Genomic DNA, 12,583 nt, shown 5'->3' on the forward strand with positions numbered 1-12,583 from the left:
GTTCAAAATTTTACTGAATGTTGACAACAACATTTTTTTAAAGATAAAAGTAAATTAAAGCCAATATCTCAAAGTTTTGAAAAGATATTTGAGTCGAAAATCAATTTTTACCAACTTTTATTAATTTTTTTTTTAGGTTTTTATTTTTTGTAAAAAAAACTGTCAATTCGATTTTCTTTAAAATTTAACTGAATGTTGAAAACAATATTTCTTATAAGAAAAATTAGTTAGAAGCCTAAATTTTAAGTTTTTGAAAATATATTTGAATCGATATTTAATTTTTACGAACTTTGAGTAATGTTTTTTTTAGATTTTTATTTTTTATAAAAAAAACTGTCAATTCGATTTTTCTCAAAATTTTATCAGATTTCAAAAACATTATTCTCCGTTGCTCAAAATTGTTTTGGAGATGAAATCATATGTTAGTCGTTAAATTTAGGAGGTGACAGATTTTTTTTTTCAGTTTTTTTGATTTAGAAAAAAAACCGTTAGATAGATTTTTTTCAAAAAATAAATTTCTTTCAGATCACGTTACAGTTTATTATATAAAATTTAATTCAAGTCTCTAGCGTTTTTGGTTTGTAAGATATTTAGGGTTAACCAAAATTTTCACCTTTTTTTTAAACTGCTATGGTAAAAAAACCATCCACGCAATTTTCTTGAGAGCCCTTTCTGCATCTTTTTGCCTTATTATCTGTATGACAAAATTTATTTGAAGTTGATATCTCTTCTGGTTCTTGAGCTATGGACGACGAAAAAAACGTCGCGAACGTACAGACGTACGAACGTACGTACACACGCACGCACAGACATCTTTCTAAAAATCTTTTATTTCGACTCTAGGGACCTTGAAACGTCGTGAAATGTCAAAATTTTCAATTTGACAAATCGGACCCATTACAATAACTTCCTATGGGAAGGTAATAAATAAACAGATGCATATAAATATTACTTTTTTTTATAATCAATAGGTAAATAAGAATTTAGGAATGTATATCAAATATATTTAAGTAAACAAAAGTAGTACCCGTGGCATGATAGTCAGTGCGTTGGACTGTCATACGAGAGGTATTGGGTTTGATTCACGAGTACTGCCTCTTGCGAGGAATTGATAAATGCCACAAGAGCAATTCTTGTTATGAAAAAGCGCTTTCTTAAATTAGCCGTTCGGATTCGTCTTAAAACTGTAAGTCCCCTCTATCCCTGCTATATATATATATAAAGTTGAGTTAGATTAACTTTTTTAATTATTTGTTGCAAATGTATTCCAAAAGTGAGTTTTTTTATCAAGATGAATTCCTAGGTATTTAACACTTTTTTCATAGTTTACAGTAGAACCACCAATTTGAAGATAGTTGCAGGTTGGTTTTAATTACGGAACCAACTGAATCTGATGCATAAATACAGGTATCGTCTACAAAAATTCCCTTTTCACAGTATCTTAAACTGCGAAAATCAGATGTGAATAAAATGTATAAGATCAATCCAAGAACTGATCCTTTAGGAACATCAGCTTCAATACTATACATTTCGGACAAACTATTGTTGACAAAAACTTTGAATTTTCTGGAACTAAGAAAAGACTTTATTATCTTAATAAGATACATTGGAAAGTTCATTATTAATAGTTTGTGTATAAGGCCATTATGCCAAACAGTGTCAAATGCCTTTTCAATGTCTTCCTAACGCTAAATTACTTTTTACATCTTTCATTATTCTGTGAAATTGATGTACAGTATTAAGAAAAGTTGTGAACCCAAATTGTTCCGGAGGCAATAAGCTATTTTGGTTGATTTGAGTTAGCAATTTTATTTAAATAATTTGTTCAAAGCATTTGCTTAGAACTAAGGAGTCTAATTGGCGTATAGCTAAGTGAATCACTGGCTTGCTTACCTGGCTTTAGGATAGGTATTATTTTTGCTTTTTTCCATTGTGATGGGAAATATCCTCGTTTAAAACAACAATTATAAAATTTTGTTAAAAATACTATTCCAGATTTTGGAAGATTTTTTAAATATGAGTTTCTTAGATTGCCAAATCTTTTTGCCTTTCTAATTTTTAGTGTTTCCAACATAGTTTGTATGTCATTTGGGCAAACAACATTATTATTTTCTTCAATTAAACTTGTATCTACTAAACTTATGGATGTATTGACTGCAGATTCATTGCAATTAGCGCATGAAAAGTATGCGCTAAAGCGTTCCTTTTTCGGAACTTGCAACCATTATCGAATCGCCAACTTTTAGAGCGGGAATAAACGGTTTCGTTTTATTAATTACTTTTACAATATTCCAGAACGGCATGATAGAATCTTCTAAGTCTTGTAATTTACGATTAAAACAATTATTTTTAAAAGCATTTTTGGAATCTTTGAATAAGGCATTTAGAATTTTAATTTCTGAGAGCAGGTCAAGATCCCTATTTCTCATCCATTTGGTCCTTAATCAGATACTAAATTTACCCATTTCAATGATATTGCCATGTAGTTGAATTGGATTACCTGCTCGTATAGTTTTCTTTGGTACAGATACATTAACGCATTCAATAACTGAAGTAGTAAAGAAAGATATACTTTCGTCACTATTGTTTTCATTGAAATCTCCTGTCAGAAAGATAGGCATATTTTTAATGTTTAATTGTTCCTTATAGCTCCTCCAATTTGCATTTTTGAAGTCATAGATTTCATTAATTTGAGCTACAGGGGATTCGAAAACCCCCGTTGTGACAGCCAGATGATCCGAACTTAGTTCATTAATTACCATAGGTTGACTGATAATTCCTGGCATATTGGTTAGAAAAAGATCTGAAGTCGAGGGATTGGAACGATTATTTGAAGAATAATAAGTTGAGTGAGGTGGGTAAGAAATATCAAACAAGTGTCTCTGATTGAAATTAGAAAAAATAATAAGAAATAATAATAAATAATTAGAAATAATAATAAGAAATATTGTTTTCAATATTCGGAAAATAGAATTGAAAGTTTTTTTTTAACAAAAAAAAAAGCCTAAAAAAATAAATAATTAAAGTTTGAAAAAATATATTTTCGGCTCAAATATTTTCAAAAATTAAAAATATTGTACGTAATTTAATTTTATCTTTTAAGAAAGTTTGAATCTCGACTCAAATATCTTTCCAAAAATTGAAAATATTATAAGAAATAAAATTTTTTTAGAAATGCTACTAAAATTGGTAAAATTTATAGTTGGACTAAGAATATTTGAACTGATAACTTTCTTAAAAAAAATACGAAAACCTACAAAGTTTTAAGAAAAACAAATCGAAGAGATGGAAAGTTATCAGTGTGGGTCGCATCCCATCCTCTTTTTACGTATGGAATGCTAAATGTTTTGTTCAATAATTAATTTCAAAGTTTCTTGTTGACTTTTATTATTCATATTCATTCATAAACTACTTAAAACATTTGAGTTATACAAACACTTTTGACATCTTAATCTCCTGAAAGACTATATTACTCATTTACTCATGTTTCAGGAGAACAATTTGGTAAAAGGTTTTGATACACACGTGAAATTACAAATGACTGATTTAATTGAAAAGTGGGTGATTGCTTTGATTTAATAACAGTTCCAGACTCATTAAAAATATCAGAAATTATTTTGATTTAGAGCGATTTGACTGTTTTTATGTTTTCAAAATTCTGAAATTATAAAATATTCGCATAGACGAGAGTATAAATAAATTTTGATTGGCAGCACACTCTTAATTTGCAAATCATTATAAAACAATAAGATCAATACTTTCCTCTAATATGCAATCGATAAGATTAAAAATTATCACAATCTGAGAAGTTTTCAAACAATTCAAGATAAGATGTTGAAATAAAAATACAAAAGCCTGTAAAGTCTGGTGGTTGTACTTGTCTCAATCAATCATCACCGATTTAGTTTAGTTTCGATTTTTCTTGCTGCGTGAAGTTCGTTGTGTTATTTTAGTCAGAATGAAGCTCCAAACTATTATTTTTGGCAGTTTATTGTTGTTGCATTATTCAATGGTCAGGACTGAAGCTTCAAATATACTCGGTGTGTTTTTGAGTCCTAGTCCTTCTCATGTTATCGTACACATGGGCATTGCGAGGGCTTTGATTGATCAAGGCCACAATCTAACCATTATAACGTCGATGCCTTTGAAAGATAAGAATCCAGCCTTTCGACACATCCACCTTAAGAGCCTTGATATCTCAACCGGAAAATTCATCACCAAAATGAACGAAACGCCATTGTTGCTGAAACCCTTTGCTATGTATTCGATATTAAAAGAATTTGGAGGAACATTTTCAAATTTTTCCAACGATCCTGCATTTATAAGTTTCATGAAGGAGGACAATCATTTTGATCTTATGCTGCATGGATATGTTTTTAATGATTATCTACTGGGCTTGGCTGCGCATTTTAAATGTCCCGTGGTCTTATCTTGGATAGTTCAACCTTTTGGTCAGATAAACAGACTTATTGGTAATCCAATCAATTCGGAGTTTGTTCCATTTGCACCGTTTTTCGACCCTAAACCAATGGATTTTCCAAACAGAGTTGTAACCTTTATGGCAAATGTTTTTGAAAGGATTTTGAGCGAGTTTCTTTATATATATTCTGAGAAGGTTTACACGTAAGTTTTCTTAGAAGCTTCCCGAAACGTGAGACAGTTACATTTTGTTTTATTTTTTAGTGCAAACTTTCCACCTGACAAATATCCGACATTAAAACAAATGCAAAACAATATTTCAATGGTTCTATTCAATCATCACTTCAGTGAAGGTCCAATAAGACCCTTAGTTCCGGGATTAGTTGAAATTGGAGGTATTCAAGTTAAGGATAAACCAGATCCCTTACCAAGTGTAAGTTAGAACACTCGTAACTCATTTAACAATAATATATGATTAAAACAAACCCTTCACTTCAGGATGTTAAAAAATTCCTCGACAACTCAACCAAAGGTGCTATTTTCTTCAGTCTTGGTTCAAACGTTAAGGCAAACCATATTGGCCCCGAAGTAATGGAATTAATTTACAAAACCCTCTCCAGTCTTCCATATGATGTGATTTGGAAAATTGACACCGACAAACCCTTGGGAACTGCTCGAAATATACTTTTTAAAAATTGGCTTCCCCAAGACGACATATTGGCTCATAAGAATTTAAAGCTCTTCATAACACACGCTGGCAAAGGAAGTGTAACAGAAGCCGAATATCATCAGGTTCCCATGGTAGCACTGCCTGTTTTTGGAGATCAGCCCGCAAACGCTCAAATTATGCAAGATAAAGGTCATGGCATTTCACTTGACCATACAAACTTGACAGAAACTTTGTTTAGAAATACAATTTTGGAGGTAATGGAAAATGACAAATACAGAAATGCGATTGAAAGATTTTCAAAACTCTATCGAGATCGGCCACTGACAGCTCGGCAGAATGCTGTTTATTGGATTGAGTATGTAATTCGACACAGGGGAGCACCTCATATGCAGAGTCCTTTAAGGACAATGAATTTCTTTCAACAAAACAGTATTGATGTCTTGTTGTTTTTGGGTGTTTCCATTTATTTGATTTATAGAATTTGTAAAATTAGTCTACGTCTTTCAATTTTGATTATGAAAAAAATGCTTAGGATCAATAAAACGAAAAAAGATTAAGAAATAACATCACGACTTATCTTTTAATATCGTGTCATTATCTCAAAAAAGAACTTATACAAGTTTAGTAAGGCCGCAAATCTTTCGCTGAACAGCGTGCTACACACATTTCCAACAACTATTTTTTAAGATCGTCAGCCAGATCATTAGATTCCTTTATTTGGAATACTTAGTCTTTATTCGAGCATTAACTTTTCAATGGGGATTGAACTTTTATATAACTAGCTTAAAATGTACTTTGATATTCTAAGAACTGCTCCTTTTGGAGTAAAACATCTTATTTATCAAAATTAAGATACATTTTTGTAACTTCGAAGCACTGAATTGACAGCTTACTACATAACAAGTATTAACTGCCTTAAGTGTCCTATCTCGTAACTTGCTTTTTTAAACTTGCGTATCATGTTTTTAATACTTGATTTTGTATGCTCTTGTAGTAACCTAGTAAAAACGTTTCTCAAAAACGTAGTCTCAAAGTTATCTACACTTCGATTCTTCGTAGTAGTTAAGAAAAAGAATGTTGGAAAATAAAGAAACCTTTCTATTTACGCACAGAAACAAGAAAATTAACTTCGAAGAGTGAAGTTAACTTATTTTTTTACAGAGATCGAATCGATCGTTATTGATTGCTGCTTATTGCAAGTCATCGTAGTAGATTCCGCCAGAGGTTGATATTAACTAATTTTGAAAAAGCTGGTAACTAATAAAAAACTTGGCATATGACTCTTCAAATTAAGTTAAAAATACATTTCTTTTGAGAGAGAAGAAGTTCGAGAGTCGATTGAAATTTGTCCGTAATCTTCAAAGATAACAAAATAAACTATAGATAAGGGTTTGATGTTAGCGCCATTCTTTCTACAAGAAGGTCTCTATACTTCATTGATAAGATTAAACTTTGGGTATGACAAATTGAGAATTTTTCTATCAATCGAAGATAGTATGTTTAGAAAAAAGCAAAGTGTCTAATGGTCTTCGGTAGTAGCATTGAATAGAATCAATTTTATCAGCGATTTAGTTTGATTTCGTTGTTTCTCGCTATAAGTTCTTTATAAAAGGTTTACGGTGTTATTATGAGTCACAAGAAGACTTCAAACTATTATTTTTGGTAGTATATTTTTGTTTCATAATGTAATTGTCAGTACTGAAACTGTTAATATACTCGGAGTGTTTTTGAGCTCTGGTCAGTCACGAAAACTCAAACACACAGGCGTTGAGAGGACATTAGTTAAACAGGCTCAAAATCTATCAGTTATTGCATCAAGGACTTTAACAAATAAAAATCCAACCTAATAACACCTCAATTTAAAGAATCTCAAAGTATTTAATGCAAACCTTATAGGTAAAGTGAATGACTTATCGTTTTTCCCTAAACTCCTTACAAACTACCTGATATTTTGTGGAAATTTGTTTTTTTGTCAAAAAATCAAATCGGTTTCCGGAATTAGTTCCGTTTAAACAATTGTTTGACCTAAAAGTGATGTACGTTTATTCAGACAAGTAAGTTTTGAAAGTAACTATACTCAAAATAAGACGATTTAAAATTTGTTTTTTGTTTTTAGTGAAGCCTTTCCGCCCGTCAGGTATTTGACATTCAAACAAATGGAGAACAATATCTCAAATGTTCTCTTTAATAATCACTTAAGTGATAGCCCAGATATACCCTTATATTCAGGACTGCTCGAAATCGATGATCTTCAAATTAAGGACAATTCACATTCCTTAGAAAGTGTAAGTCAAATTTTTGTTCGATATTTACTTTTAAATTAGTTTATAATAATAAACTTATACCACCACAGGATATTTTGGAATTTCTTGAAAATTCAAGCTCATACTCAATCAAAGGTGCCATTTCGAGCAATCTTGCTGCCAAAACAAGCTACTTATGCACACCCTTAATTTTTTATATTTGTTTATTATTATTTATTAATATATTAATGCCTATGAAAGTCACTTTTGGTAAAATGTTTATGTTATTAAAATTTTTGATTTTAAAAATTTATTCTTACACATGTGCCAGGTGCAGAAGAAAGCAAAATATTAATGAAGATTGAATGCAAATAGTGCTAAAAAAATTGGACATTAACATTTTAGGTATCAATCAAAATGAATTTGTTGTAAATTCTTTAATTTGTTTAAAGAGCTATTAGTTGATTTGACTTTATGAAGCTGTTCTTTGGAATGAGTCAGAAAACCATGATTCTTTGTTTCTGTTTCTTTAAGCAGTTTGTAATATTAAAGCAAATTCTTCTAAGAAAGCCTGCATTTCCAGCAATTTTTGGATTTGGAAGAATTGGATCATTTTCCTGATTACTTGAAATGCTTAATAATCTCGACTCAATTATAGTCTCAAACGTATTTCTGAAAAGAGTTACCTCTCAAAGATTTATAATTTTTCTTAGTACATGAAACATAAGAGGCTTAATTTTTAAGGTCGTTGATATTTTTACAGAAAAGTATTTTACCAAATATGCTTCCTTATGGAAGCTCAAATTTCCTATTCTGATGCTAATCATTTATCTAAGAAGCATAGATAGATTTTTTGATTTAACAGATTGAAATAGTTTCAGTAGAATTACATTTTAAGACTTACAATTGTTTGTTGTTTTTAGATTGTACTATGAGTTTATAAAAAAAGCTTTTATAATGTGTTGCAATTATGCAAAGTTATTTGTTCTTCATTTTTTGCAATTTGGCTGATGGTCTCTAAGATATTTATACATACGTTTTTAAGACTCTTTAAATTCATTAAGCAATGTAAGTACAGACCAATGATCTTTTTTCTTCTACTAAGATCTTTATAAGTCATCATTCAGCTTGTAGGATTATAGTAAGATGAACATTATTTTTACAGACGATTTTTGTATCAAAAATTTAGTTTTTTAAATAGATTATATTAAAATTAATCAAAAGTCATGTTTTTGATGTTCAGTTCGTTAGTTTTGATTTAGTTGTCAGTCTGGAAGGTTTTAAGAAAGTTTATTACTTGCTAAGAAAATACTTTCCTTTTTAGGTGTTGCTGTATATTGAATATTTTAAATTTGTAAAGTTGTTTAACATGTTTAAACTTTTATTTATATTTTGAAATGTCAAAAGAAAATTACACATAATTCTCAACCTTTGATGTAAATTTTCTAAAATCAATGAAGAAAATATTAACAAAAGAAAGAACATAATAAATAATAAACAGTTTATTTGAATTAACTTTTTTGGTTTTAAGACCCTTAGTTGAGATAGCCATATTTTTCTATAGTGAAAGTTGAATGTATCTTAAGTATTCACGTGAAATAAGTTATACGTTTTTAGAATTAAGATAATAACCTGTTGTATCAATGTGACACCTAGATAGATATTTTTCAACTTTATCTAAATGTACATATTTCAAATACTATTATTTTAATTAGTGTATACAATTTAATTATAAGTACTTATTTATAAGAGATTGTAATAAAATTAAAAAAACTAAAAGAAAACACGTTTTTTTTTTTTTAATCAATTGTTTTAAAGAAACAGAATAAATATGTGAGCTAAGATAAGTAAGTCTGAACTAAAACATCATATTATAGCTTGCTTAGTTGATACTTTTAAACTAAGTTGGTTGCTGGAAATCGATTTTTAGAAACACTTGTCATTCTAAAATTACAATTCTTTTTTACCTCTAAATATTACTTGTGAAAAGCCCATTGTTTTAAAAAAAATAATAATATTATAGTTTTTTTATAATTACTGTCTTCGTTGTTTGGAATTTCTAAGCGTATCAAAGCATTGAAAAATGAGTCATTGCACTTCGAAGGTTTATGATATCAAAAAGAGTAGATAACGGCAAAAGTAATTATTTTGGTTTGGCACTATTGATACAACAAATTTTTAATTTGTTACTCACTTTAAAAAAAAAGATCAATTTTCTTTTAATATATTAAATCGATAAGATTAAATTATCACATGCTGAGAATATTGAAGCAATCCAAGATAAAATGTTGAAAAAAAAAATGAAAAAAGTTCAAGACTGGGTCTCACACACTTCCTCATAATATCCAAAGAGTCTGTTTAAAACATTTTCTGTATATTAAATTTGTCTTCAAAAATTTAAATGCAAGTTAATTAAACAAGAATACGTTGATTTATTAATTTTTTTCGAAAATCGTTAGAGCGTTTTTTTTTTAATATATTCTGTGCATAAACAATTTTTAAGCTTTGTTTTAAAAAATATTTTGGAATGCCACTATTTAGTACTTATAAATATAGAAAAATTTTACTTTTGAATTTCGTAAAAAAATCAATTAACAGTTTAAAAAGAAACTTAAAAAAATAATTGCCACCTTGTCAAAAATACTTTTGATTCACCGAAGAATAAGGTTAAAAATTTGAGAAAAATTAAATTGACACTTTTTTATATACCAAAAAAAGAACCTAAAAAACATTGCAAAACTTAGCACTGATTTAAGACTTTAATAGCCTTTCAAAACTTTAGAATGCTAGCTAGTATAAAAATAGGATCGGATGCGACCCACATTTTCCATCCCGTCTTTCGATTTGTCTTGCTTAAAAGTTTGTAGGTTTTCGTGTTGGGTTACAAAAGTTGAATTATTCTTGAAAATTTTAAAATTACCAATATAAAGAAATAGTTTAATTTTAAAAACTAGTTTTAATAAATAGATTTTTAGTCGAAAACACGTTTTCACTAATTTTAGTAGAATTTCTTAAATTTTGCACAAATTAGATGAACAAAATTAATTTGAGAGATGTCAAGAACAGAACATATATTTTTACCAATTTTTGTACTATTTTTTGTAGGTTTTATTTTTTATGAAAAAACTGAATTTGGATTTTTATATCAAATGATATATGAATATCGAAAACAATATTTTCTGTGAAAAAAAAAGTTTGAAGACAATATTTTTAATTTTTGAAAAGCTAGTTGAGTTGAGTCGAAAGTAAATTTGTGCCAAGTTTTGGTATTGTTTTTTTTTTTTGTTAGGTTTTTACTTTTTTTTTAAATTAATTTTCTTAACCTATCTTAAATCTAGTCAAAAATTCATAAGACTAGCCTAATTATCCACAACTTACAACTAACTAATTGGTCCCATACGGACATTCTAAGTTAAACTATAACACTACCTTCTAATGCCTTTCGGCCCTAAGATCTATTTTACTTCAATTTATATTTTATTCATTTCTGTATTTATTAGAAAATTTTGAAAAAAAATAATATCAAGATCCTTTTTTTATTTTTACTTAAAAACTACTTAAAACCAATGCTTAAAACCCCATCCCGACTATCCACTATCAAGTGCCGATTGAAATCACCAGAACTGGTTCTCCTGATTCACCCTGTCAGTTCGGTCCCGTTTGGACACAGCCCTACTGAACCGAAGGAGCTCTGCTCCGCCTTGTGCTATGACGTCCCGATTGTGCAGGAGTCGCCTATCCACGGTTCTTCGTCTGACGTGGTAGATTAACGGAACTGCCAATCTATTTTGTATCAGACCACATCTATCTAAAAAGAGGAATGCCTATGGTGGAATGAAGTCGCTCAAGCGTGCACTTTCAAAATATTCGTCGTTCGGATAGAACGCCCCGAAAATTAAATTGTTGGTCGAAGACATAGCTCTTGCAATATGACCTCGAACGAGTTTTATCACGAAATTGTCAATTCTGTTGATTCCATCCCCGTTGTATAGGACCATGTTGGAATGGTAATGGACATAAGAAGATTCGGCTGTTCGATATAAGCCGGCACAGGGTCGTAAACACTGCCACTCGAACACCCGAAACTTCTCCATCTAGGAAGGAGCAACGCTAAACCAAACATGACAACCATAAACGATAATCGGCCGTATGAGGGCCATGTAGCAAATTACTTTCACTCTGGGGTCAAGCCGACTGCTAAAAAACAGCCGTTACGTAAGAGCGAAGGCTCCTTTCGCCCTGGTCAGAGCAGCATTTATGTGTCTGTCTAAATAAAAATACTGATCTAACCAGATACCGAGGTACTTCACTTCACTTTTTGCTCGCTATTGGCTGCCCATGAAGATCAACGATGACCATCTTGCGCCAATTCTTGCACGTATCCCTCGTGGACATAGCCAACGGAGTCCGGAACAGAATTGTCTCCAACTTCTGGACATTTATTTTCAGTTTCCAGTCGTCACAATATCGCTGAATTTTGTCGAAATAACGCTGTAAGAGAATTCTAATAACCTCGACCTTTCGGGCTGTATGCAATTAGATCGTGGGCGTACGCAATTGCCTTTGTAGGACGAATTCGGCGAATTCACCGCTCCCTGTTGAAGAATGTTTTTTATTGAGAATGTTGTGGTAGAAGTTACATTGCCACTTTTGACAACAAACTTTCTATCGTTAAGCATATCATAAAGTTTATACAACAATGGCTTGCTTGTGCCAAGCCTGCTCAGTTTTAGGTAAAGACCCTCTAACCATACGGTGTTAAAGGCCTTTATTCCATTGGATATCAGAAACGAGTTTAGACGCAGCATGAATTGTGTCATGACCCGCCTTGAACCCGAACTGTTTATCCGGAATTATTTTGTTGTCCGCAGCCCACTTAGTCAGAGCCCTATTAATGATCTTTTAGAAAACTTTCAGAAGAAGACTTATCGACCGAAGATTTGACGGGTTGGAGTTGTCCTTTCCCTTTTTCGGGAAAGGGTGAACCACAGCAGTCTTCCAATGCATTATATATTATGCATTATTCAGTGCGTTATGTGTGTGTGAGTGTGGTGTAAATGTCAATTGCCTTCATCAGTAAATGTCTTTGTACAATGCTGGATATACCATCGATGAACTGAAGTTGAAGGGACTTGGTCCCATTTGCTTTTTTACTTTTTGTAACACAACTGTCAATTGTTTTCAAAATGTTGTAGAATGGTAAAGACAATATTTCTTATAAGTTAAAATTATTTGGAAGCCAGAATCTCAA

At 30.7% G+C, this 12,583-nt stretch overlaps 2 protein-coding genes and 1 long non-coding RNA gene across 9 annotated transcripts in view; 2 read left to right on the top strand and 1 right to left on the bottom strand.

Moving 5' to 3' along the window:
• The window catches only part of LOC129940234 (neuropeptide F receptor), a 233,005-nt gene that overhangs the window by 72,632 nt on the left and 147,790 nt on the right, over positions 1-12,583 (bottom strand). The gene's annotated exons all lie outside the window — the stretch shown is intronic.
• Positions 3,887-5,655, top strand: LOC129940232 (UDP-glycosyltransferase UGT5-like). The gene is made up of 3 exons (XM_056048491.1): positions 3,887-4,623; positions 4,684-4,852; positions 4,918-5,655. Exons 1-3 carry the CDS (start codon positions 3,959-3,961, stop codon positions 5,644-5,646), a joined length of 1,563 nt encoding a protein of 520 aa, XP_055904466.1. The 5' UTR covers positions 3,887-3,958; the 3' UTR covers positions 5,647-5,655.
• Positions 6,608-7,785, top strand: LOC129940235 (uncharacterized). The gene is made up of 3 exons (XR_008780645.1): positions 6,608-7,143; positions 7,206-7,374; positions 7,443-7,785. It is a non-coding gene; the product is annotated as an uncharacterized LOC129940235 (long non-coding RNA).

The sequence above is a fragment of the Eupeodes corollae genome, chromosome 1 (assembly GCF_945859685.1).
Source record: "Eupeodes corollae chromosome 1, idEupCoro1.1, whole genome shotgun sequence".
Lineage (NCBI taxonomy): Eukaryota > Metazoa > Arthropoda > Insecta > Diptera > Syrphidae > Eupeodes > Eupeodes corollae.

Bases quoted from the DNA above. Each gene is read 5' to 3' on its own strand.
- LOC129940232 (XM_056048491.1), top strand. From the start codon at position 3,959: ATGAAGCTCCAAACTATTATTTTTGGCAGTTTATTGTTGTTGCATTAT. The intron at 4,624-4,683 runs GTAAGTTTTCTT...TTTATTTTTTAG, and splicing joins TATTCTGAGAAGGTTTACAC to TGCAAACTTTCCACCTGACA. The intron at 4,853-4,917 runs GTAAGTTAGAAC...CCTTCACTTCAG, and splicing joins AACCAGATCCCTTACCAAGT to GATGTTAAAAAATTCCTCGA.